Genomic DNA, 23,381 nt, shown 5'->3' with positions numbered 1-23,381 from the left:
TGTGAGAGCCATATAATATTTTTTTTACACTGAATAAAATTAAATGCGTGCATTTTTAAGTGAAACCAACATTTTTCTAGTATAATAAGTCCCTTATTCTTTTCAATAACATTGTTATTCTGAAGCAAACGAGTACTAAATAAAATACTTCTTACCATTAACATGACTTCCACAACAGGTGCGGTAGAAAATGGACGGATGGAATGAAATGCATGAGAATGTTATATATTGTGAACGTTATTTTTAACATCGTCAATACCAATTTCAACGAAGATTTATCTGAGAGCCAGATGCATTCATCAAAAGAGCCACATCTGGCTTGAGAGCCATATGTTCCCTACCCCTGTTCTAATTGATCTTTTTTGTAAAACTGTTAGTGAATAAGTCTATTAGTCCTGCACTTGGGATGAAGCAGTCTAGCACTGAACAGGCTCCTCTGGCTACTGATAACGCTATGCAGAGGGTGACTGGCATCATCCAGGATGCTCACTAGTTTGTCAACAGTCCTCTTCTCTGCCACCGTCACCAGTGAGTCCAGATTTATTCCGATAAATAACTCAGATATGGTAACATTAGCGAGCAGTAGAGAATATGCAGTGATTTTTGGTCTCAAACATGTTTTGCTTTATTCATTATTGACGTGTTTCTTCTACTTTATGTTGTATATTTTTTACATGAGATTTCCGATTCATTTTATCATCTATTGTCACACCCAAAGATGTGTTTTATTTTACCCTTTAAATATCTAGTCCGTCTATTTGTATTTGTGTTTGACTTTCTCTTCTACTGTTACCAAATAGCATGATTTTAGTTTTGCTGAGATTCAAAGATAGTTTAATACTGTAACTTATAACTTCACTTTAAAGATTTTGAAGAATAACAATGAGGTCATTTGTGCATATAGGGGTAAAAACATTGCAGTCCACAATCTTGTCTCGGTGGGACACAACCAGAACAAGCCAGCAGCACACCAGTAAATCCAGTACATGAACGCCTTTACCTCCTGTTTGCTTCTGTCAGCTTGGGAGGACAATGAGTTGGAGTAAGGAAAAGCTCAACTGACTTGTGCAGGAAAAGTGGTATATAGAAAGCTCATAAGACTGGGGCTGGGAAAAATAAATCCAAATCAATAGAAAAAGGCTTTCAGTGCAGGAGCAATGTTTATGCGAGAGAATAATGTCTTTTTTTTCCACTGTTGTACGCCAAGGATATATTCAGCAAAAAAATAAATAGGTTCAACAGAGTTTGTCACATACACACACTCAGTGTACAGATGACCACAATTAACCTGCCATTGACATGTGAGACCAACAGAGGACAAGACCTGACTCAATATCCAGACTCTATCAGCAAGTCAAAGAAGAGGTGTTTTGCCTTGAAGCAAGCAATCCTCTATCCTAAATAGGAATAGTTTATACCACAATGCAAGTTAATGGATGCCCATTTTACTACTTACGTACAAAAACCCAACCATAAACAAAGTTCCGACGCCAAAAGCTGAACAATTTGGAGTTCAGACATTTTCTGGAAGAAAATGTAAAACTTGGGAGTTCAAACCATCATAATGTGTAAGACAAGATAAGTCAGCCAATCTCCTAAGATTTCATCTGTGAGCATGAAAATCAATGCGTTGTACCGCTATAAAGAAATAAAAAATATGATTTTGTAAAATTACTGGTACAGGTATGAGCAGCACTGAACATACTGTACTGTGGGCAGGTCATTATATTATAAAAATCCATGCCGCCTCACAATAGCACTGATTTCCTGAGACGGCACTCACCTCAGCTTACAGGTATAGCAATGGTGATGTGCTTAATTTTATGAGTATGTTCAGCATTAATCAGATGGTGACAGAGCTTGTTCTCTGACAAAATCACTCTTCCCTCGGCAGCAGCATCGACACTGCCAATAAATCCCCACTGAAGTTATTATGCTAGACCCACTCGACGTCCATTGCATCCGGTCTCCCCTGGGCATATATAAATACATATTGATTGATTGATTGCAAACATTTAAGTTCGAACTTTAGCACATCGAAAATTCATAGCAAGAAAGTAAGACTTTGATTGGATGAACGGACAAAAAACATCAGGGGCACTTCCACCACTAAAAAAACATACATCATTTTGAACATGTTATCATCTAAAGAAGAACCCAATAAGCTTATCATTTGGCCCATCAAACATTCACCCAAAATGTAACTATTTAGTGTCAATAAAGAACTGATCAGTACAACAGCGAAGCGTAAAGGTCACAGCAAACCAAAAAAAAACAAAAAAAGATTCCTCGAAAGAAGTAGACAAATGAATTTGGGTCATCACAAATAGATTTGGCGCTACCGGTTGGATCCTAAATCTGTTCTGAATTGTCACGCGGTATGGATTGAAATTACGGCTTAAGGTCCAACTGCGGACAGCGGCTCATTTCTTTACGAGGCCATAGCACATTTTAGAAATAATTTTGTCACGGCGCGGATTCGAACCCGTGTTTCTCATGCGACTGAGTGTCACAATTCCTCCTCTGGCTGCTTGCTCGGACACGCCCCCGATCAGGATAGCCACAGCACGCCCTCACAGCGACAAGGCTGCACGCAATCACGCATCAGCACACCTGGGCCTGATGAGAGGGAGCGGCATAAACAGCCGGCGAAGCCAGGAGACCTTCTCCAGAACGTAACCAATCTCCCCTGAGTAAGCATCACGTCTGGCACCCCTCCCTCGTTCCTTGATCGCCTTCTTTGTGCTCTTCTCGTTCCCGTCTTGATGTCCTTTGTGTCTTCCACAGTGTCTTCCGTGATCGTTTCTTGCCTCACAACCTCCTCCCGGATTTTTGTTTGCCTTCCCCGATCCTCGACCACTGCTTGGACCCAGACATCGTTATCTCCCTCCAGCCCTCGATTGCTTTGCTCTCTGCTGACTGCCTCTTCGCCTTCTCCTTTGGATATGACGAAAGATAGATCCAATACGCAACGACAACACACTCTGGTAGTTAATTCCATACATCGTCCGCTTTCACTCATTAGTGGTAGCATACACACCCCACACATTCATCAAAGGTTTAAATAAACCTTCTATACTGCAGTTCTGCCTTGGTGTCGCCTCCTTCCCTGTGCCTAGTACACAAAAAATGTATTGAATTAACAAGCAGAGTGTTAAGGTCTGTATCCAGGGGTGACTATAATGTTCCAAAAAGAAAGTCTGCGTTCTCCCCATCAGTGTTTTCATATCAAGTCATCAAAGAATGGAATGGTCTCCCAGAAAATCTAAAGCACAACTCTAGTTTTCACAGCTTCTCACAAGCAGTCAAAGACAGTCTTTTAGACCACCAGTCCTGCTCACATTAGCAATACCAGGCAGGTAGTTGACCATCAGATGATACCCTGGCGGGAGTAGTCTGCAGGGCATCTGAGTACCATTCCAGTTTGTAACATCGCAAACTTTTGTATGTATGCAATACCAATGAGGTATATGGCTATTGAATGATACCCTTATGGGTATCATCTGATAGCTACTGCACTGTATGTGGACTTTGATAAAAACTGCTGCACTTTATATACTTCTGAACTTTAAGTGAAGCTGCTAAAATACTATAACTTGACCGCCGACTGATTTGTAATTCACATGCCCTCTATGTATTGTACTTGTATTTTAAATGTTTTATCATTATGTAGTTTTAATATTGTGTATTTTCAAATCCTGTGTCATTTTATTGTGGATGTTCGATGCACCATAAAAGGACAACAGATGGAAATTAGCTGGGCTAATAGCAATCCCGAAAGACACAAGCGGTAAAAAAATGGATGGATGGATGTTAACAAAAAAAGCTGATATGTTGTTACTAACACCTTAATAATAACACTGTATGTGGCTTGAAATAAATAATACTTTTAAGTCTTTTTTCAATTACATGTGCAGGCCTCATAGCCAATTATGCAATTTAGATGATGATAACCCAGGGTTACACAAATTGTCGAAAAAGATACATAAATAAAAACAGCGTGACTACATCAGGGTCTGAAAGCCTAAGTTAAGCAGCGCACTTGAACACATCGTGTGAAAAGTGCGGAGATAGCGCAGGGAGCACAGGACTTATTGATCCTGCACAGACGGGAAGAATGGAGACCGACGCACAGTTGTTCATTGTTGTGTGCGCGTTATATCAGCAACATACCTTCCCCCTTTTTTTTCTCCATCATTTGTAAATGTATGCAGACTGACCCCTTCTTTAGTTGTATTGCCACAACATGTGGCAATGCATCAGGCAGATAGATTTTCCTTCAAATTTGCACAAAACAAAATAGAGCTGTTAGGCCAAACACCACACCTATTGTCAAGCATGGTGGTGGTAGTATTATGCTATGGATCTGTTTTGCTGCCAATGGAAGTGGTGCTTTACAGAGAGTAAATGGGACAATGAAAAATGAGGATTACCTCCAAATTCTCCCGGACAGCCTAAAATCATCAGCTTGAGTGCAGTGGGGTGTTCAACAGGACAATGACCCCAAACACATGTCAAAAGTGGTAAAGGAATAGCTAAATCAGGCTAGAATTAAGGTTTTAGAATGGCCTTCCCAAAGTCCTAACTTAAATGGGGACAATGCTGAAAAAACAAGTCCATGTCTTAAAACCAACACATTTAGCTGAACTGCACCACTTTTGTCAACAGTGTTGCTAGAGGGGGTGGGGGTGACCTATATCTGCGGTCCTCTCCAAGGTTTCTCATTGTCATTCTCATTGACATCCCACTGGGTTGTGAGTTTTTCCTTGCCCTTATGTGGAATCTGAATCAAGGATGTCGTTGTGGCTTGTCCAGCCCTTTGAGACACTTGTGATTTAGGGCTATATATATATAAACATTGATTGATTGATTGATTGATCATTTAGTTTCAATAAGAATAGCCTGAATGCTAAACATGATGCAAAAGCTTTACATGACAAAATAAATCACTAACAGCTATATTATTACAACTTTTCTTTCTCCTCCGTTTTCCTTCATCTGAACACTAGTACTTAGAAAGATTAAACTTGTTTTTAATAATTCATTTACATACAAAAACTGAGCTTTTGTGTGGGTGTGACAAACAGACCCTTGATTACAGTGTGGCTGATGGCAGTGCTTCAACAAAAGCGAAAGAAAACAAAGAGTAAATATAGTGAGTAAATATAGGGAAATTAAAGAAAGGGATGAAGGTGACAAAAAATAATAAATAAGAACAATATATTGTGACATATAATGAGAATTGACAAAAACCTTGAACAGAATATATTTGTCCTTATGTTTGAGATATTGCCTTGAGCAGCACTACATACTTTACACTCATCATGGACTTGAGTGAGTAATCGTTTTGAAGGGTTTTCTTTTCTTTTTTTTACTTTTAACTATGTTCTAATCACACTCACATTCACACACTAGGGCCATCCCTCCAATGGGCTCACCACTCATAGGAGGGGCCATAGAGGTCGGGTGCATTGTGAGCTGGGCGGCAGCCAAAGGCAGGGCACTTGGCGGTCCGATACTCGGCTACAAAAGCTAGCTCTTGGGACGTGGAACGTCACCTCACTGGGGGGGAAGGAGCCTGAGCTAGTGCGCGAGGTAGAGAAGTTCCGGCTGGATATAGTCGGACTCACCTCGACGCACAGCAAGGGCTCTGGAACCAGTTCTCTCGAGAGGGACTGGACCCTCTTCCACTCTGGCGTTGCCGGCAGTGAGAGGCGACGGGCTGGGGTGGCAATTCTCGTTGCCCCCCGGCTCAAAGCCTGCACGTTTGAGTTCAACCCAGTGGACAAGAGGGTAGCTTCCCTTCGCCTTCGGGTGGGGGGACGGGTCCTGACTGTTGTTTGTGCTTATGCACCAAACAGCAGTTCAGAATACCCACCCTTTTTGGGTACACTCGAGGGAGTACTGGAAAGTGCTCCTCCGGGTGATTCCCTTGTCCTACTGGGAGACTTCAATGCTCATGTTGGCAACGACAGTGAAACCTGGAGAGGCGTGATTGGGAAGAATGGTCGCCCGGATCTAAACCCGAGTGGTGTTTTGTTATTGGACTTTTGTGCTCGTCACGGATTGTCCACAACAAACACCATGTTCAAACATAAGGGTGTCCATATGTGCACTTGGCAACAGGACACCCTAGGCCGCAGTTCCATGATCGACTTTGTAGTTGTGTCATCGGATTTGCGGCCTTATGTTTTGGACACTCGGGTGAAGAGAGGGGCAGAGCTTTCTACCGATCACCACCTGGTGGTGAGTTGGCTGCGATGGTGGGGGAGGATGCCGGACAGACCTGGCAGGCCCAAGCTCATTGTGAGGGTCTGCTGGGAACGTCTGGCAGAGTCTCCTGTCAGAGAGAGTTTCAATTCACACCTCCGGGAGAACTTTGAACATGTCCCGAGGGAGGTGCGGGACATTGAGTCCGAGTGGACCATGTTCCGAACCTCTATTGTCGAGGCGGCTGATTGGAGCTGTGGCCGCAAGGTTGTTGGTGCCTGTCGTGGCGGTAATCCCAGAACCCGTTGGTGGACACCAGCAGTGAGGGATGCAGTCAAGCTGAAGAAGGAGTCCTATTGGGTTCTTTTGGCTCGTAGGACTCCGGAGGCAGTGGACGGGTACCGACGGGCCAAGCGGTGTGCAGCTTTAGCGGTCGCGGAGGCAAAAACTCGGACTTGGGAAGAGTTCGGGGAAGCCATGGAAAACGACTTCCGGACGGCTTCGAAGCGATTCTGGACCACCATACGGCGCCTCAGGAAGGGGAAGCAGTGCACTATCAACACCGTGTATGGTGCGGATGGTGTTCTGCTGACTTCGACTGCGGATGTTGTGGATCGGTGGAGGGAATACTTCGAAGACCTCCTCAATCCCACCAACACGTCTTTCTTTGAGGAAGCGGTGCCTGGGGAATCTGTAGTGGACTCTCCTATTTCTGGGGCTGAGGTCGCTGAGGTAGTTAAAAAGGTCCTCGGCGGCAAGGCCCCGGGGGTGGATGAGATCCGCCCGGAGTTCCTTAAGGCTCTGGATGCTGTGGGGCTGTCTTGGTTGACAAGACTCTGCAGCATCGCGTGGACATCGGGGGCGGTACCTCTGGATTGGCAGACCGGGGTGGTGGTCCCTCTCTTTAAGAAGGGGGACCGGAGGGTGTGTTCCAACTATCGTGGGATCACACTCCTCAGCCTTCCCGGTAAGGTTTATTCAGGTGTACTGGAGAGGAGGCTTCGCCGGATAGTCGAACCTCGGATTCAGGAGGAACAGTGTGGTTTTCGTCCTGGTCGTGGAACTGTGGACCAGCTCTATACTCTCGGCAGGGTTCTTGAGGGTGCATGGGAGTTTGCCCAACCAGTCTACATGTGCTTTGTGGACTTGGAGAAGGCATTCGACCGTGTCCCTCGGGAAGTCCTGTGGGGAGTGCTCAGAGAGTATGGGGTTTCGGACTGTCTTATTGTGGCAGTCCGCTCCCTGTATGATCAGTGTCAGAGCTTGGTCCGCATTGCTGGCAGTAAGTCGGACACGTTTCCAGTGAGGGTTGGACTCCGCCAAGGCTGTCCTTTGTCACCGATTCTGTTCATAACTTTTATGGACAGAATTTCTAGGCGCAGCCAAGGCGTTGAGGGGTTCCGGTTTGGTGGCCTCGGGATTAGGTCTCTGCTTTTTGCAGATGATGTAGTCCTGATGGCTTCATCTGGCCGGGATCTTCAGCTCTCACTGGATCGGTTCGCAGCCGAGTGTGAAGCGACCGGAATGAGAATCAGCACCTCCAAGTCCGAGTCCATGGTTATCGCCCGGAAAAGGGTGGAGTGCCATCTCCGGGTTGGGGAGGAGACCCTGCCCCAAGTGGAGGAGTTCAAATACCTAGGAGTCTTGTTCACGAGTGGGGGAAGAGTGGATCGTGAGATCGACAGGCGGATCGGTGCGGCATCTTCAGTAATGCGGACGTTGTATCGATCCGTTGTGGTGAAGAAGGAGCTGAGCCGGAAGGCAAAGCTCTCCATTTACCGGTCGATCTACGTTCCCATCCTCACCTATGGTCATGAGCTTTGGGTCATGACCGAAAGGATAAGATCACGGGTACAAGCGGCCGAAATGAGTTTCCTCCGCCGGGTGGCGGGGCTCTCCCTTAGAGATAGGGTGAGAAGCTCTGCCATCCGGGAGGATCTCAACGTAAAGCCACTGCTCCTCCACGTCGAGAGGAGCCAGATGAAGTGGTTCGGGCATCTGGTCAGGATGTCACCCGAACGCCTCCCTAGGGATGTGTTTAGGGCACATCCAGCTGGTAGGAGGCCACGGGGAAGACCCAGGACACGTTGGGAAGACTATGTCTCCCGGCTGGCCTGGGAACGCCTCGGGATCCCCCGGGAAGAGCTAGACGAAGTGGCTGGAGATAGGGAAGTCTGGGCTTCCCTGCTTAGGCTGCTGCCCCCGCGACCCGACCTCGGATAAGCGGAAGATGATGGATGGATGGATGGATAATCATTGTTAATACAAGTTGCACATAACAATAACAAGGAAAAAGGTAGTAATTTATTTTCCTAAAAACATTATGATAATTAATGACATTATAAAATGGGACTAAAAAGTATTTGATAACATTGTTAACACAAACGCTAGTTTCCCGCACTACAAATGCTATGTTTGTTACAAATAAAGTTTGAAAAAAACAAACAGAGACATGAGCCTGCAAGCCCTATCTGTGTGGTGAGTCAGGGTACTGCTTAGGCATCGGAGGACCTAAGCAGTCAGCTTCTCTTTCATAAGGCGGCTGCAAAAATGTAAATAACTATTCAATTTTCGTCTATTGAAAATGTATATTTCATACAACGCTGTCTCTATGTTGTTAACTAGCTGACTAACAAGCTAACTAGCAAGCTAACTAGTTTACCGAGGAGAGTCTGAGATGGCATCCTGTGGAGGATTTAACATGTCTATGCTTGAAATGCTCCTGCATCACAGATGTACTGCCATGAAAAGCAAGGTCAACTTGACAGTCATGTGTTTTTGACACGTTTCCTTTTTCTCACTACGTTTTTGCAGTACCTGGAACAATTTTTCTCTTTTTGTTGCTCGGCGGTCACCGAACACGCTGAAACATGCATGTTCGTTTCTGCCTGGAAAAACACCAGCAATGACTTAATGACTATTATCCATCCATTTTATACAGCTTATTCCCTTTGGGGTCATGGGGGGCGCTGGTGCCTATCTCAGCTACAATCGGGCGGAAGGCTGGTTACACCCTGGACAAGTCGCCACCTCATCACAGGGCCAACACAGATAGACAGACAACATTCACACTCACATTCACACACTAAGGCCAATTTAGTGTTGCCAATCAACCTATCCCCAGGTGCATGTCTTTGGAAGTGGGAGGAAGCCGGAGTACCCGGAGGGAACCCACGCAGTCACAGGGAGAACATGTAAACTCCACACAGAAAGATCCTGAGCCTGGGGTTGAACCCAGGACTACTCAGGACCTTCATATTCTGAGGAGAACGCACTAACCCCACTACCACCGTGCTGCCCATGACTATTATCCACAAATGAAATTGTCAGCAACAAATCTCATTGTCATTTTTGTTGACAACGTCGACAAATCATTGCGACAATCAGCTCAAACTTATAACAAGCGATGCTGAATGTTCCACAATGTAATTAAACTTGACAAGGCCAAGGTCGATTCACTTTCTGTTAGTGAAATTGTGTCTATGTATCTTTAAACATATTAAAATCACAAATGATATGGTTTGATTATACAACAAACTATTTCTCTCAAATAACTATGAAACTTAATTTACTAGGTAATGTGTTGAAATGTTAAATGGTGTAATGGTCAAATTGCCTCCAAGTGGGTTTATTTCTTCGTTTTGTTTTTTTTAATTAAAAAAGGGGGAGAACTTTAAACTATTTCAGCAATATGAGGTATAAATGAGAAATTCACAGAAGAAGGCGATAAATCTAAAGTGCATTATTGCGATTGCTCCTCTCATGAACCGATTTATCGTTTTCATACATAGAAATGTGGCTCACTCTATATAAAATAATAGAGATAAAAGTGATCATGATTGATTATGGTTGGCTGGGCAGCCTAGAAGCTTGTTTTGACAGCACGCATTGAATCGACTAATACTCAGAAACTACTTCTTGGGCCCTTACGCTGCACACCAAATCAGATTTTTTTTTCACCTCAAGTGACACAAATCGAGAAAGTTCTGCCAGTCTGACCTCTTTAAAATGCTACAAATTTGATCTTTGTGCATCAGATTTGGGCCACATCAAGAGATAGTCTGAATCCGATTGGAATCTGATCTTTACAAATGTCACTGCAGTCTAAACTGAAAGAAATAGCAATTGTTGAAGGACTGGAATTAACGTATATGCTGTGATGTATTGGCTTACATGTACATTGCGTAAGTTGTTTACATAAGTAAGTTAAAAAATAAAGCTGAAGTAGTTTCACGCTGATGTCCAAGTCTCTTCTATGTAAGAGCCATAAAAAGATTAGAAACCTCCAAAATATACTACACTATATTACATTATACTAATTTAATTTATTTTTAAGTAACACACAACTTGTAAAGGTGTGGCAACTTTTATTTTGCAAAGTATTGGTAGTAGCGACTTGCTTGTTCATTTACGGAATCTGATCAACTTCCTCTGTATTCATTTTATCCAACTTTGTGTGCAAGTGACGTTGAGGCCACCTTGGGGCCTATGCTCGTTTATACTGTCGTCTGACAGTCAGTTGGAAAAAATCAGATTTACAAAAAAATCAGACTTGGGCCACTTTGACGTGCAATGTATACGTAGAGGTAGGGCTGGGCGATATATCGATATATATCGATATATCACGGTTTTGTCTCTGTGAGATATAGAAAATGACTATATTGTAATATTCGAGTATACGTTCCCACGCAGTTGATTTTAGCTGCAGGCATTACACTTCAGGCTCTTCTCAATCTTTCCTGTCTTTCCTTCTCGCAGACAAGCAGGCGCACGTTCTTACACACGTCACATACTGTCACGTCATACGTCACATACGTATACGCCCTCGCAGAGCAGAGAGGTAGCAGACTGGGCTACGTTAGCTGCTAATGTAGCCGTACCAGTGGGAATATGAGAGAAAGAAGGTGCGGATCAGGTAACAAATGAAGGAAGACTTAATTCACAATAAAACAGCAGGGTGTTCATCGTCTGGCGATGGTTCGGCTTCAAGTGGGAATATGTCGAACAGACAACCGTAATTTGTCAAGTGTGGGGAAATAGCTTTGCTATAAAAAGTAGCAATACTGCATCATTTGAAAAGTCACTCGCTAGAGAATGAAGAGAATTTCATAACCTTAGTAACATACCACATAGTGAGGGACGAATACTATTTGATTTCCTATTATGCAGCTAATTTTTATTTGACACTTAAAATTTCTCTGAAAATCTTGCATTTTATGTTTCGGAAATGACTTGAATGTTTGTGCCATTGCTTAATAACTTTAATAAATACAGTTTTGATCAATTTACTTACCGGTAGTTGTGATTTCCCTCTGCATAAAAGTTTAAAAGTAGCATATATGAATGCAGTATGAAAAATAATGTTTTAATGTATACACATAGAATCATCATACTGCTGTGATTATATGCATCAAGTGTTCAGTCAAGGCCAAGGCAAAATATCGTAATATATATCATAGGCCATATCGCCCAGCCCTACGTAGAGGTAATGTTGCAATTTTCCATGCCAACAAAGCCAGTATGCCTGATATAAATGTTTGAACATTCATGTTTAGATTACAGTTTAGTCCACATTGATAACATAAAATGTAGATTGTTACTGTAACTGCTTTTGAAAGATGGCATAAAAGGTCAGCAGAAAGGAAAGACGGTAGGCAAGAAGTCCAGAGTCACTTCTCTACATATTTTATTCTTGTCATGTTGTCAAAACATATGAAGACAGCTTTTCTCAAACTAATCACACACTTTTGCTTCACAATAACAGCCCTACACGTCACATCTGGTCCAACTACACTCACAAAATAAAAACGCAATTTACGTTACGATACTGCTTTTTCAAAGATCTTTTGTAATGTAATCTGTGATATTTCTACCTAAATAAATGCTAGTACATCAGTTGGAGAATATAGAGGGGGACATTTTCTGGCAGTGTGAAATAAAGTTTTTATTATTATGTTATTTTACAACATGTTCTGGTTGATAGTCTTCAATTACAGAATGTTTAGCAGGCTGAATATGACATTGTATTAACAAATAGGGAAGGTAAGACACTGTCATGCAGTGATATGAATACCATTAACTAACTTGCACAACATGTAATGTACAGAATATCAGACACATTTGTTCAGGTAGAAAATGACAGATGACATTACCAAACATCTTAAACAATCAAACCATGATCGTAACAAACCTCACTATGTGTTATTAATGCGTGAAACTGGTATCTAAACATTGTGTAGCTCCACCTCTGGATCTGATTGTTCCTCAGCAGTAATTGAAAGTCTGTATTCCTACAAAACTGAAAATCTAGCAAGCCAACAAAGCACTGCAGGTATTTTTTTAAATTGTCATTAAAAGTGTTTGTCTTTTTTGTGTTGAGCTGTTTGAAAAAAGCAATGTTTAAAAAACATTTGATTAAAGCAAACAAATTGTCGAGTGATAGTATTAAAATGTCACGCGTTCGGCGCACTTGTTGCGCGGAGTTGCCACTTCGTGGATGCACACACTACCAGTCAGCAGGATTGCAGGTAAGAATATGTTTTAATATAATAAAACAAAAGAACACTGGTGCAAAAAAGGAGAAAAACAAAGCGCGTGTCAATGCACGGAAAGCTAATGCTAAAAACGTAGCAGGAAACAGAAAACATTAAACGACGTGCCACACGCACGTGAAGCTAAGGCGGAACTTAGCACAAAATAATCGAGGGCAGAAGGATACAAAACGTGACGTGTTGCGAAAAGCAAGTAATGGACCGAGGACGAACTGAGGAATCAGGTGGGCTTAAATACACAAATAATAATCAACAACAGGTGTGACAGGAGCCCGTGAGGAGGAGCACAAAACGTTGCCATGGTGACTAAACAAACGGGGAAGTGCTCAAACACAAGGAATCGGCAGAGTCCAGAACTAAACATGAACAAAGACATATAAGCGGCAAAACAATAAACGATCCGCATACCGGATCGTGACACTACCCCTCCCCCAAGGGGCAGATCCCAGATGCCCCAAAAATCCCGAAGTACAAACCCCCCCCACAACTAGACAGTCCAAAAGAGAAGGGAGGGCGGAGGGAGGACCTGGTGGAGGGCTGACAAGTCCTGCATCCTTGACTCCACCAAGGACACCACAGGCAGCGGCGGCGGGTGGGACACCGCCACCACAAAAGTCTAGGCGGGCGGGCCCGCAGAGGCCACATCCGTGGCTGACGAGGGCCAGGGCGCGTCCTGCGGGGAGGACGCCCTGGGAAGGGCCACCACCGTGGCCGGCGTGGGGGTGGAAGCACCCGCTGAGGAGGACGCCCGGGGTACGGCCACACCCCTGGAGGTGGAAGCGCCCTGCGAGGAGGACGACCTGGGCACGGCCACACCCACATCCGACGCGGAGGGAGATGCGCCCGGCGCGGTTCCGGACCTGATGCTCGGCGTGGACCTGGGCGCCGACATCGACGTCGACTCGGGCGTCGTATTGGACGTTGACTTGGACATCGTCTTGGACTCGGGCGTCGTTTTGGAGGCCGATTTGGACGTCGACTTGGACTTGGACGTCGGCTTGGAGGCCGGCTTGGACTCTGACTCGGACTCGGACTCGGAGGCCGGCTTGGACTCGGACTCGGAGGCCGGCTTGGACTCGGACTCGGAGGCCGGCTTGGACTCGGACTCGGAGGCCGGCTTGGACTCCGACTCGGACTCGGAGGCCGGCTTGGACTCCGACTCGGACCCGGACTCGGAGGCCGGCTTGGACCTGGACCTGGACTCGGAGGCCGGCTTGGACCTGGACCTGGACTCGGAGGCCGGCTTGGACCTGGACCTGGACTCGGAGGCCGGCTTGGACCTGGACCTGGACTCGGAGGCCGGCTTGGACCTGGACCTGGACTCGGAGGCCGGCTTGCACCTGGACCTGGACTCGGAGGCCGGCTTGCACCTGGACCTGGACTCGGAGGCCGGCTTGCACCTGGACCTGGACTCGGAGGTCGGCTTGCACCTGGACCTGGACTCGGAGGCCGGCTTGCACCTGGACCTGGACTCGGAGGCCGGCTTGCACCTGGACCTGGACTCGGAGGCCGGCTTGCACCTGGACCTGGACTCGGAGGCCGGCTTGCACCTGGACCTGGACTCGGAGGCCGGCTTGCACCTGGACCTGGACTCGGAGGCCGGCTTGCACCTGGACCTGGACTCGGAGGCCGGCTTGCACCTGGACCTGGACTCGGAGGCCGGCTTGCACCTGGACCTGGACTCGGAGGCCGGCTTGCACCTGGACCTGGACTCGGAGGCCGGCTTGCACCTGGACCTGGACTCGGAGGCCGGCTTGCACCTGGACCTGGACTCGGAGGCCGGCTTGCACCTGGACCTGGACTCGGAGGCCGGCTTGCACCTGGACCTGGACTCGGAGGCCGGCTTGCACCTGGACCTGGACTCGGAGGCCGGCTTGCACCTGGACCTGGACTCGGAGGCCGGCTTGCACCTGGACTTGGACTCGGAGGCCGGCTTGCACCTGGACTTGGACTCGGAGGCCGGCTTGCACCTGGACTTGGACTCGGAGGCCGGCTTGCACCTGGACTTGGACTCGGAGGCCGGCATACACTTGGACCTTAAGGTCGAGCCCGGCGTGGTGCCGGCGTGGGAGGTTGGCGTGGTGCCGGCGTGGGAGGTTGGCGTGGTGCCGGCATGGGAGGTTAGCGTGGTGCCGGCGTGGGAGGTTGGCGTGGTGCCGGCGTGGGAGGTTGGCGTGGTGCCGGCGTGGGAGGTTGGCGTGGTGCCGGCATGGGAGGTTAGCGTGGTGCCGGCGTGGGAGGTTGGCGTGGTGCCGGCGTGGGAGGTTGACGTGGTGCTGGCACTGGGGCAGGTGGCTTGTCTGTTGACGCGGGCGGAGCCAGCGGCAAGGCAGGCAGCAACCTCAATGGAAGGAGGTCCGCCTGTGCCACTGACACGCCATCAGCCTGGCCCCCCCCCCTCAGGAAGCAGATTCCAGATGCCAGATGGAGTTGGTGGGGGGGGGTTTTGTGCAAGCTTGGAGGCAGTCGAGGGCATGGGAGGGTGGGCGCTTGGAAGCCTGGGAGCTGGCCTTGTGCGTCGCACGCGTCCCTCAGGCAGATTTACAGCAGGTGCCGGGGAGGAAAAGCCACATGGAAAGCACCTGGCAGTCGCTGCTGAGGGGAAAGTCCTGCACTCCTTTTGTACACGACCCTGCGCGGCGCCTGGTCGCCGCTGGAGTCCTCTCCTCCTGGGTGGTGTGACGTCACCGCGCGGCGTGCAGCGCGCTGAGGGGAATGTCGGGGTGGCTTGAGACTGGGAGCGAAAGCGTTCCTCCGCGTCCGCTATCCTCGCCATGAATAGCTCCCAGGCCACCACTGCTTCGGCTGGGAGATCCTCTTCCGGCAGCTCAATGTCGTCCTCGCTCTCCCATGGACAAGAGTCTGCTCGGAGCTCCCGGAAGATCTCCGATTTTTCCTCATCGGAGAGGAACACCTGTTCTTGCTGGGGCTGGAGGAGTGCGAAGTGGCTTTTAGCTCGGTCCATTCTGTCACGCGTTCGGCGCACTTGTTGCGCGGAGTTGCCACTTCGTGGATGCACACACTACCAGTCAGCAGGATTGCAGGTAAGAATATGTTTTAATATAATAAAACAAAAGAACACTGGTGCAAAAAAGGAGAAAAACAAAGCGCGTGTCAATGCACGGAAAGCTAATGCTAAAAACGTAGCAGGAAACAGAAAACATTAAACGACGTGCCACACGCACGTGAAGCTAAGGCGGAACTTAGCACAAAATAATCGAGGGCAGAAGGATACAAAACGTGACGTGTTGCGAAAAGCAAGTAATGGACCGAGGACGAACTGAGGAATCAGGTGGGCTTAAATACACAAATAATAATCAACAACAGGTGTGACAGGAGCCCGTGAGGAGGAGCACAAAACGTTGCCATGGTGACTAAACAAACGGGGAAGTGCTCAAACACAAGGAATCGGCAGAGTCCAGAACTAAACATGAACAAAGACATATAAGCGGCAAAACAATAAACGATCCGCATACCGGATCGTGACATAAAACTTGAAAATGATCTGTCTACAGTACACTTCAATGACAAAAAGTTATCTTTGCGTGATTCATCACAATTATTTTGAGTTAACTATGAACAACAAGCGATTTTGATTAAATATAATAATTGTTTGACAGCCTGAGTTAAAATACAAACAGTACAACCAAAATAAGCATATACCTGTAGAATGAGGCAACAACAGAGGCATTGTAAATACAAATAGTAAATATGATAATACAAGTAACAAAAAAATGTATATTAAAGAATTGCACACTTAAACAAATGTGTTTTCGACAGCTTTTTAATAACATTCATGACCGTTCTGAACTCATAAGGGAGTGCATTCCACCATTTAGGAGCAACTGATTGAAAGGCTCTCTCATCTTTACTTTTTAATTTTGTGCAAGGTACAAAAAGCAGAATGGAGTCAGCAGACCACAGTGACCTAACAGATCTACCAAGTAAGCAGGTGCTTGCCGGTTGAGTACCCTGTAAGTAATAGATAAAATCTTTTATTGTATCCTGACACGAGCAGGTAGCCAGTGCCAGGACATTAAAAATGGATTAAAATTATGAAGAAAGTTATGACATCTTGAAAACAGCCAAGTGGCAGCTTTTTAAACTAATTGCAAGCGATCTGTAAAATAAATAGCGATAGTCAAAACGTGAAAAAAACAGGAGCGTGAATGATAATTTCTAGTTTGTAATAAGATAATATGGATCTGAGTTTGGGAACGTTTCTGAGGTGGAAAACACAGGAGCGGGTTATACTTTTGAGGTGCTCTTCAAAAAAACATGGAGTGGTTAAATGTGACGCCAATATTTCTCAGACTGGGATAAACATCTTTACCAAGAGACCCTAAGCAGCTGCCTACTTTTGAAGTTGCAGTGTCAGGGGCAATAGTTAACACCTTTGTTTTGGCAGCATTCATTTGAACAGCGTTACTAGCCATCCAGTCTTTAATTTTAGTCAGACAATCCTTTAACATATTATTTTCATTTGTCCTATCAGGGTTACATGCGAAATAACTGAAGGTCAGCCACATATATGTGGTAGGAGATACCTTAAACATTTCTAATGACATCCCTAAGTGGGTATGGGTAAAAAGGATTGGCCCAAGCCCAAGTAAAACCACTTCCGGGTAAACTTGGTGCCTCAAAACTATTTTTGTAGCTAAAACTTGAACATGTACAGCAATGTTTATCAATGTGTGTTATTATTGTTCAAATAAACTAATACAATTAATAAACTGTTCCTAAAAAAAAGTTAATATGCCCGTTATGCGATTGGTCCATTTTGTAATTATGCACAAACTCAAAATTTGGAAGAACAATTTGTTATTCGTTTTTAGTCTGAAAAAACAAATATTGAAAAAAGAAGATATTTTTTTTTTAAGTTTTGGTTTTATATATTTTTAATTAAATAAACCACTGATACACAGATTCCAAACACTACTGCCATTGTTAAGGCATGCAAAGTCTACTACAACACTTGCAAATTAGACTCAGAAATGTAAGAAAAAAACATATAACAACTGAAAAGAACTGTCATAATTTCAGCTCACTGTTAATTTAAAATAGAAAAAATATGTATTTTATTATTAAACACATGAACATTTATTAACACATGAACACATAAAAATATGTACGGTATCGATTTATATGTGAGCGGTTATACAAAATGGTATAAAGTGGATTAGCCTCACCGTTGTAGTTAGAATTAAAATAACATGGATGTGTTTTTGATACTTACCTTGGCTGCAGCTAGAGCTTCCTTGTCATAGTATTTTTTCCTTTCATACTTGTCACGGATGAAAACCTCCACAGCCCTGACAATGTAGGTTAAGGACTAAAAAGCTCAGTTTTCTCCTGTTCAAGCATATGCACAGTCGTGTTACATGCAACTTTGATGAACATGACCTTTTTGGGGTTAAGTGCAAATGTGCAATGGTGTTTAAATGAAATCCTAAAATTAAAAAAGATTTTACTGTTGGAGCTACTTTTGATTAGATTTAGGATGAACAATACATTGGCCATTCTGTATAGTTTCGTTTTGATAACTCTTCTCAAAATAGTATACATTTAAACTGTATTTATACATGTAGAACATACTGTTTCTCATATTGTGTGGTGCATATAAATTACCCCACTCTTGTTAAATAAGAACCTATCTTCAAATGAAGTGTTGGGTGTGCACTTGGATGAACCGAATCGATATAAAAATCCATCTGTTGTAAGCATGGAGAGATAAGCATTGTAATTATAGTAGAAAATTGGCCCCACCTTCCTGCAAAGTGTAGCTCCTTGATTCAGGTCCTCTCCAGTGATTTCATGACATTGAATGTTTAAGCCATTGGCGTGTAGTCATTGTTTTCCCAAGAAAGAGAGACTGGATCTAAAATGTATTTATTTTTCCAGAGCCTCTGGCACAGTATGTGTATCTACTGAGAGCTTGAGTTTCAATGCCAAGCAAGAATGCCCCTCAGCAAATGTTCTTTCCAAATGTTCCCTTTGCTTTGTTGGGATGCATATTGCCAAAAATGATCTATTATTATCAAAATGATTAGTTTAGATAAACACCACAGTACAGTCCATCACGTTCTTAGCTAAGATTCATGTTGATTCTTCAATTTCTTACAAATAATAGCAGCATAAAGATTACATTTCAGTTACAGTATATTTTTAATTTCCTGCAGATTTCCTATTTAACTATATTCCCTATTTGGCTGAAGTAGTCGAGTCCTACTGTTGTTTTAAACTCTTTTTGTTAGTGTTCCTACATGTCCTCATGCTTCTTACAAGATGTCTTTGAAGCTTAGCATAGTTGCCAATAGAGTACAAGACAGTGAGGAAAGCAAAGAAGAGTATGTGCGCCATTTTTAGGACAATATGGGACCAGGCACATGCCAGAGATGCTGAAACCAAGGCTGCAAGAGCAAAACAAACATGACAAGCATCAGCTGCAAAATGTTCCTCTGCATTACGCAAAAGAAAAATGTTTCCTGAATACTTGTGGTAGATTAAGCCATCTGGCATCATTGATTCAATGATTATCCTTAAAACAAGTTTTTTATTGCTCCAATCGTGTTTTAGGCGATTCTAAGCACAATACTACATCACAGTTGCAAACGTTACAAAAGCACATGGTCCATGTAGGACTCACTAACATACATTAGTACAGCTAAATTTAGCCATCTGGCGTATTTGGTTTAAGAGTTATCCTTGAAACACGCTTCGTATCGCTCCAATTGCGTTTTCAGGCATTTCTATGTACAATACTGTCATATTAGAGTGTAATCTGACTCTAATATGGGGAAATGATAGACTCTTGGATGCATCACAGTTGGATATGAACGATTCTGAATCGATGTACAAATATTGAAAAGATTGATTATTTTAAGTGTGTTAAAAAAAAATAATACCTGTACATATGGTTCAAAAATGTTGAACTAGTGCAGCCACGCAAAGCCAAGCACAGCACAAGCTGACAAGAGACCAAGCTAACCATTAAACTAGCTTGAATGTGAAATATTGAAACCAAAAAAAAGAAAAAATGCTTTGTACACTTTAACAAGATTCTAACCAGAGCCACGTTATAGCAGAGTAGCCTGTTAAGAAGAGAAATTAGCAAGTAAATTAACAAGTCAGGAGAGATATGGAATATACTTCTATAGCACTTTTCTAGAATAATAACCACACGGTGCGATAACACTCTCAGTGATAAAACTAAAAGGGTTGATAGGATACTGTACACCTCTTCAAACTGCATGATTACGATAACTACAACTGCTCTCCACGTAGGTCTATATGGGCACTTCACTTAGCAGGCTGCCACAGTGCTCACGTATCTAGTCTTTATTTATATATTTATGACTGCTGTCAGAGGATTACACCTTTTAATCTGATTAATCTCAGTGTTGCATTTTAATGAATCTTGATTAATCTGATTAAATTAGTTGTGTCCAGTATTCACATTAACAATAAAATAGAGCCCAATGTTTTGACATAAATGCAATTTTATACTCAGAATGTTAAATACGACACATTTTTTAAATGTTTTACTTGAATGCAAGTCATTTATTTGCTCAACAATGGTAACAGTTTTCTCTAAAGTCTCATGTGGGTCTATTTTTTACATATCCCAGCGAGCACACCAGTCACAGTCTCCTCACTCATCTTTGCACTGACTCATGCATTGATCTGATCACTACGTAACAATCCGCGCTTTTGGTAAAGGAGCATGTGCAGTCAAAATATTGTGTGATTAGTCTGCATATTGTGATTAATAGCATGAGTTGAAGCATTTTGTCAATTGCATATGTAGCCCAAATAGCCAAAGAAACTAACATGTGAAAATAAAGATAGAGGTATTTATTGAAAGGCCCACATGTACAGTGAATCTGTAGCTCTCGTAATCCGGGATGTGTTATCAGCATTTTTCAGCCAGCGGCACTGCATCAGTGCGATTAGTGCGACTAATGGACTTCCAAAAAGCGAAAAATGATGACCAGACATCAATGGCATGCCAAATACAAGAGAGCATATTAGAGCAACATTTCAGACTGGGTAATGTATTTCAGTTTGCCGGTGGAAGTAATAGCATGTGCATTTTGTGTTAACCATACAGCGTGCAAAGTAGGAAAGGGAAACACACATTGATGCTCTGACAGAAACAATGTTGGCTTGTCTGTTGTACATTGTAAAACTAAATCCCACTGCACCGTAAACACATGATTTGAAAATGTCTGAATATGGAAAATCATGCCAAAAACATGCCGGTCCCATTAAAAGGATACTGGTCGGTCTGTGGTCGACTGAATTTTTCTGGTAGATGGGCTTCGTACAGCTGCTTGGCCCTGTGGTTACCCATGTCCACTACGCTCTGAGAGGGGAAAAACAGAATTAATTAATACAAACCCCGTTTCCATATGAGTTGGGAAATTGTGTTAGATGTAAAAATAAATGGAATACAATGATTTGCAAATCCTTTTCAACCCATATTCAGTTGAATGCACTACAAAAGACAATATATTTGATGTTCAAACTCATAAACTTTATTTTTTTTCCAAATAATAATTAACTTAGATTTTCATGGCAGCAACACATGCCAAAGTAGTTGGGAAAGGACATGTTTACCACCTTTTCTTTTAACAACACTCAATAAACATTTGGGAACTGAGGAAACTAATTGTTGAAGCTTTGAAAGTGGAATTATTTCCCATTCTTGTTTTATGTAGTTTCAGTCGTTCAACAGTCCGCTGTAGTATTTTACGCTTCATAATGCGCCACACATTTTCCATGGGAGACAGGTCTGGACTGCAGGCGGGCCAAGAAAGTACCCGCACTCTTTATTTACAAAGCCACGCTGTTGTAACACTTGTCTTGCTGAATTAAGTAGGGGCGTCCATGATAACGTTGCTTGGATGACAACATATGTTGCTCCAAAACCTGTATAGACCATTCAGCATTATTGGTGCCTTCACAGATGTGTAAGTTACCCATGCCCTGGGCACTAATACATCCCCATACCATCACAGATGCTGGCTTTTAAACTTTGCGCCAATAACAATCCGAATGGTTATTTTCCTCCTTGTTCTACAGTTTCCACAGTTTCCAAATATAATTTGAAATGTGGACTCGTCAGACCACAGAACACTTTTCCACTTTGCATCAGTCCATCTTAGATGAGCTCAGGCCCAACCAAGCCGGCGGCGTTTCAGGATATTGTTGATAAATGGGTTTGGCTTTGCATAGTAGAGTTTTAACTTGCACTTACAGATGTAGCGACCAACTGTAGTTACTGACAATGGTTTTATGAAGTGTTCCTGAGCCCATGTGGTGATATCCTTTACACACCAATGTCGGTTTTTGATGCGGTACCGCCTGAGGGATCAAAAGTCCGTAATATCATCACTTACGTGCAGTGATTTCTCCAGATTCTCTGAACTTTGTGATGATTTTACGGACCGTAGATGGTAAAATCCCTAAATTCCTTGCTAAGCTCGTTGAGAAATGTTGCTCTAAAACTGTTCGACAATTTGCTTACAAAGTGGTGACCCTCACCCCATCCTTGTTTGTGAATTACTTAGCATTTCATGGAAGCTGCTTTTATACCCAATCATGGCACCCAACTGTTTCCAATTAGCCTGTGGGATGTTCCATATAAGTCTTTGATGAGCAATCCTCAACTTTATCAGTATTTATTGCCATCTTTCCCCACTTCTTTGTCACATGTTGCTGGCATCACATTCTAAAGTTAATGATTTTTGCAAAAAAAAATATGTTCATCAGTTTGAACATCAAATATTTTGACTTTGTAGCATATTCAACCGAATATGGGTTGAAAATGATTTGCAAATCATTGTATTCCGTTTATATTTACATCCAACACAATTTCCCAACTCATATGGAAACGGGGTTTGTCGTTTTAGGGGAAACTGTATTTTGAGATTGGTGGGGACACAAAAGTGCTCCAAGGCAGCACTCTGAAAGTTTACTTTTTTTTTTTTTTTACATTAGCAATCATAATTTCACGTCATGCAGATGTTATAGGGTAAAGCAACTAAAATGAAAGCAAAGGAGACAACCTGGAAGAGTTCTCATCTTTAATCTTTAGTGTAGAGCTGTAGTGTAGGGCCGCATGGCCCACCGGACATTCCCAAATATTTTTTTTTAGATCTTTAAGATCAGGGGTCTCAAACTCAATTTACCTGGCGACCACTGGATGCAGAAACTGGGTGAGGCTGGGCCGCGAGAAAAGATTTCTTAAAAAAAATCTAACATGCACTTTTTAATAAATTCACCTTCTTTGAATGGCTTTCCCGCCCTAGCAACATACTTGCCATCTCTCGCGATCTTTGGGTGTATATTGTAGCCCGGAAAAGTTAGGGCTACATGGGATTCTGGGTATTTGTTCTGTTGTGTTTATGTTGTGTTACGGTGCGGATGTTCTCCCAAAATGTGTTTGTCATTCTTGTTTGGTGTGGGCTCACAGTGTGGCGCATATTTGTAACAGTGTTAAAGTTGTTTATACGGCCACCCTCAGTGTGACCTGTGTGGCTGTTGATCAAGTATGTGATGCAGTCGCTTTCTGCATTTACTGAAGCCAAATACAACATATGGCTGGGCTGGCATGCT

The 23,381-nt window shown here is 43.8% G+C and overlaps 1 protein-coding gene across 2 annotated transcripts in view; it reads right to left on the bottom strand.

Moving 5' to 3' along the window:
• Window positions 1-23,381, bottom strand: part of smap1 (small ArfGAP 1) — a 281,586-nt gene that overhangs the window by 179,305 nt on the left and 78,900 nt on the right. Inside the window, exons 3-4 of one of the 2 annotated variants that reach the window (XM_061910968.1) lie at window positions 21,041-21,126; window positions 17,998-18,073 (exon numbers count right to left, since the gene is read on the bottom strand). The exons of the other annotated variant lie outside the window; for it this stretch is intronic. Of the exons in view, the coding sequence (XP_061766952.1) occupies window positions 17,998-18,073; window positions 21,041-21,126 (162 nt within the window). The remainder of the gene's footprint in view (window positions 1-17,997; window positions 18,074-21,040; window positions 21,127-23,381) is intronic. 2 annotated transcript variants of the gene reach the window in all.

This window comes from Nerophis ophidion, linkage group LG09 (genome assembly GCF_033978795.1).
Source record: "Nerophis ophidion isolate RoL-2023_Sa linkage group LG09, RoL_Noph_v1.0, whole genome shotgun sequence".
Taxonomy (NCBI): Eukaryota; Metazoa; Chordata; class Actinopteri; order Syngnathiformes; family Syngnathidae; genus Nerophis; species Nerophis ophidion.
This window is presented reverse-complemented; position numbering and strand designations above follow the sequence as displayed.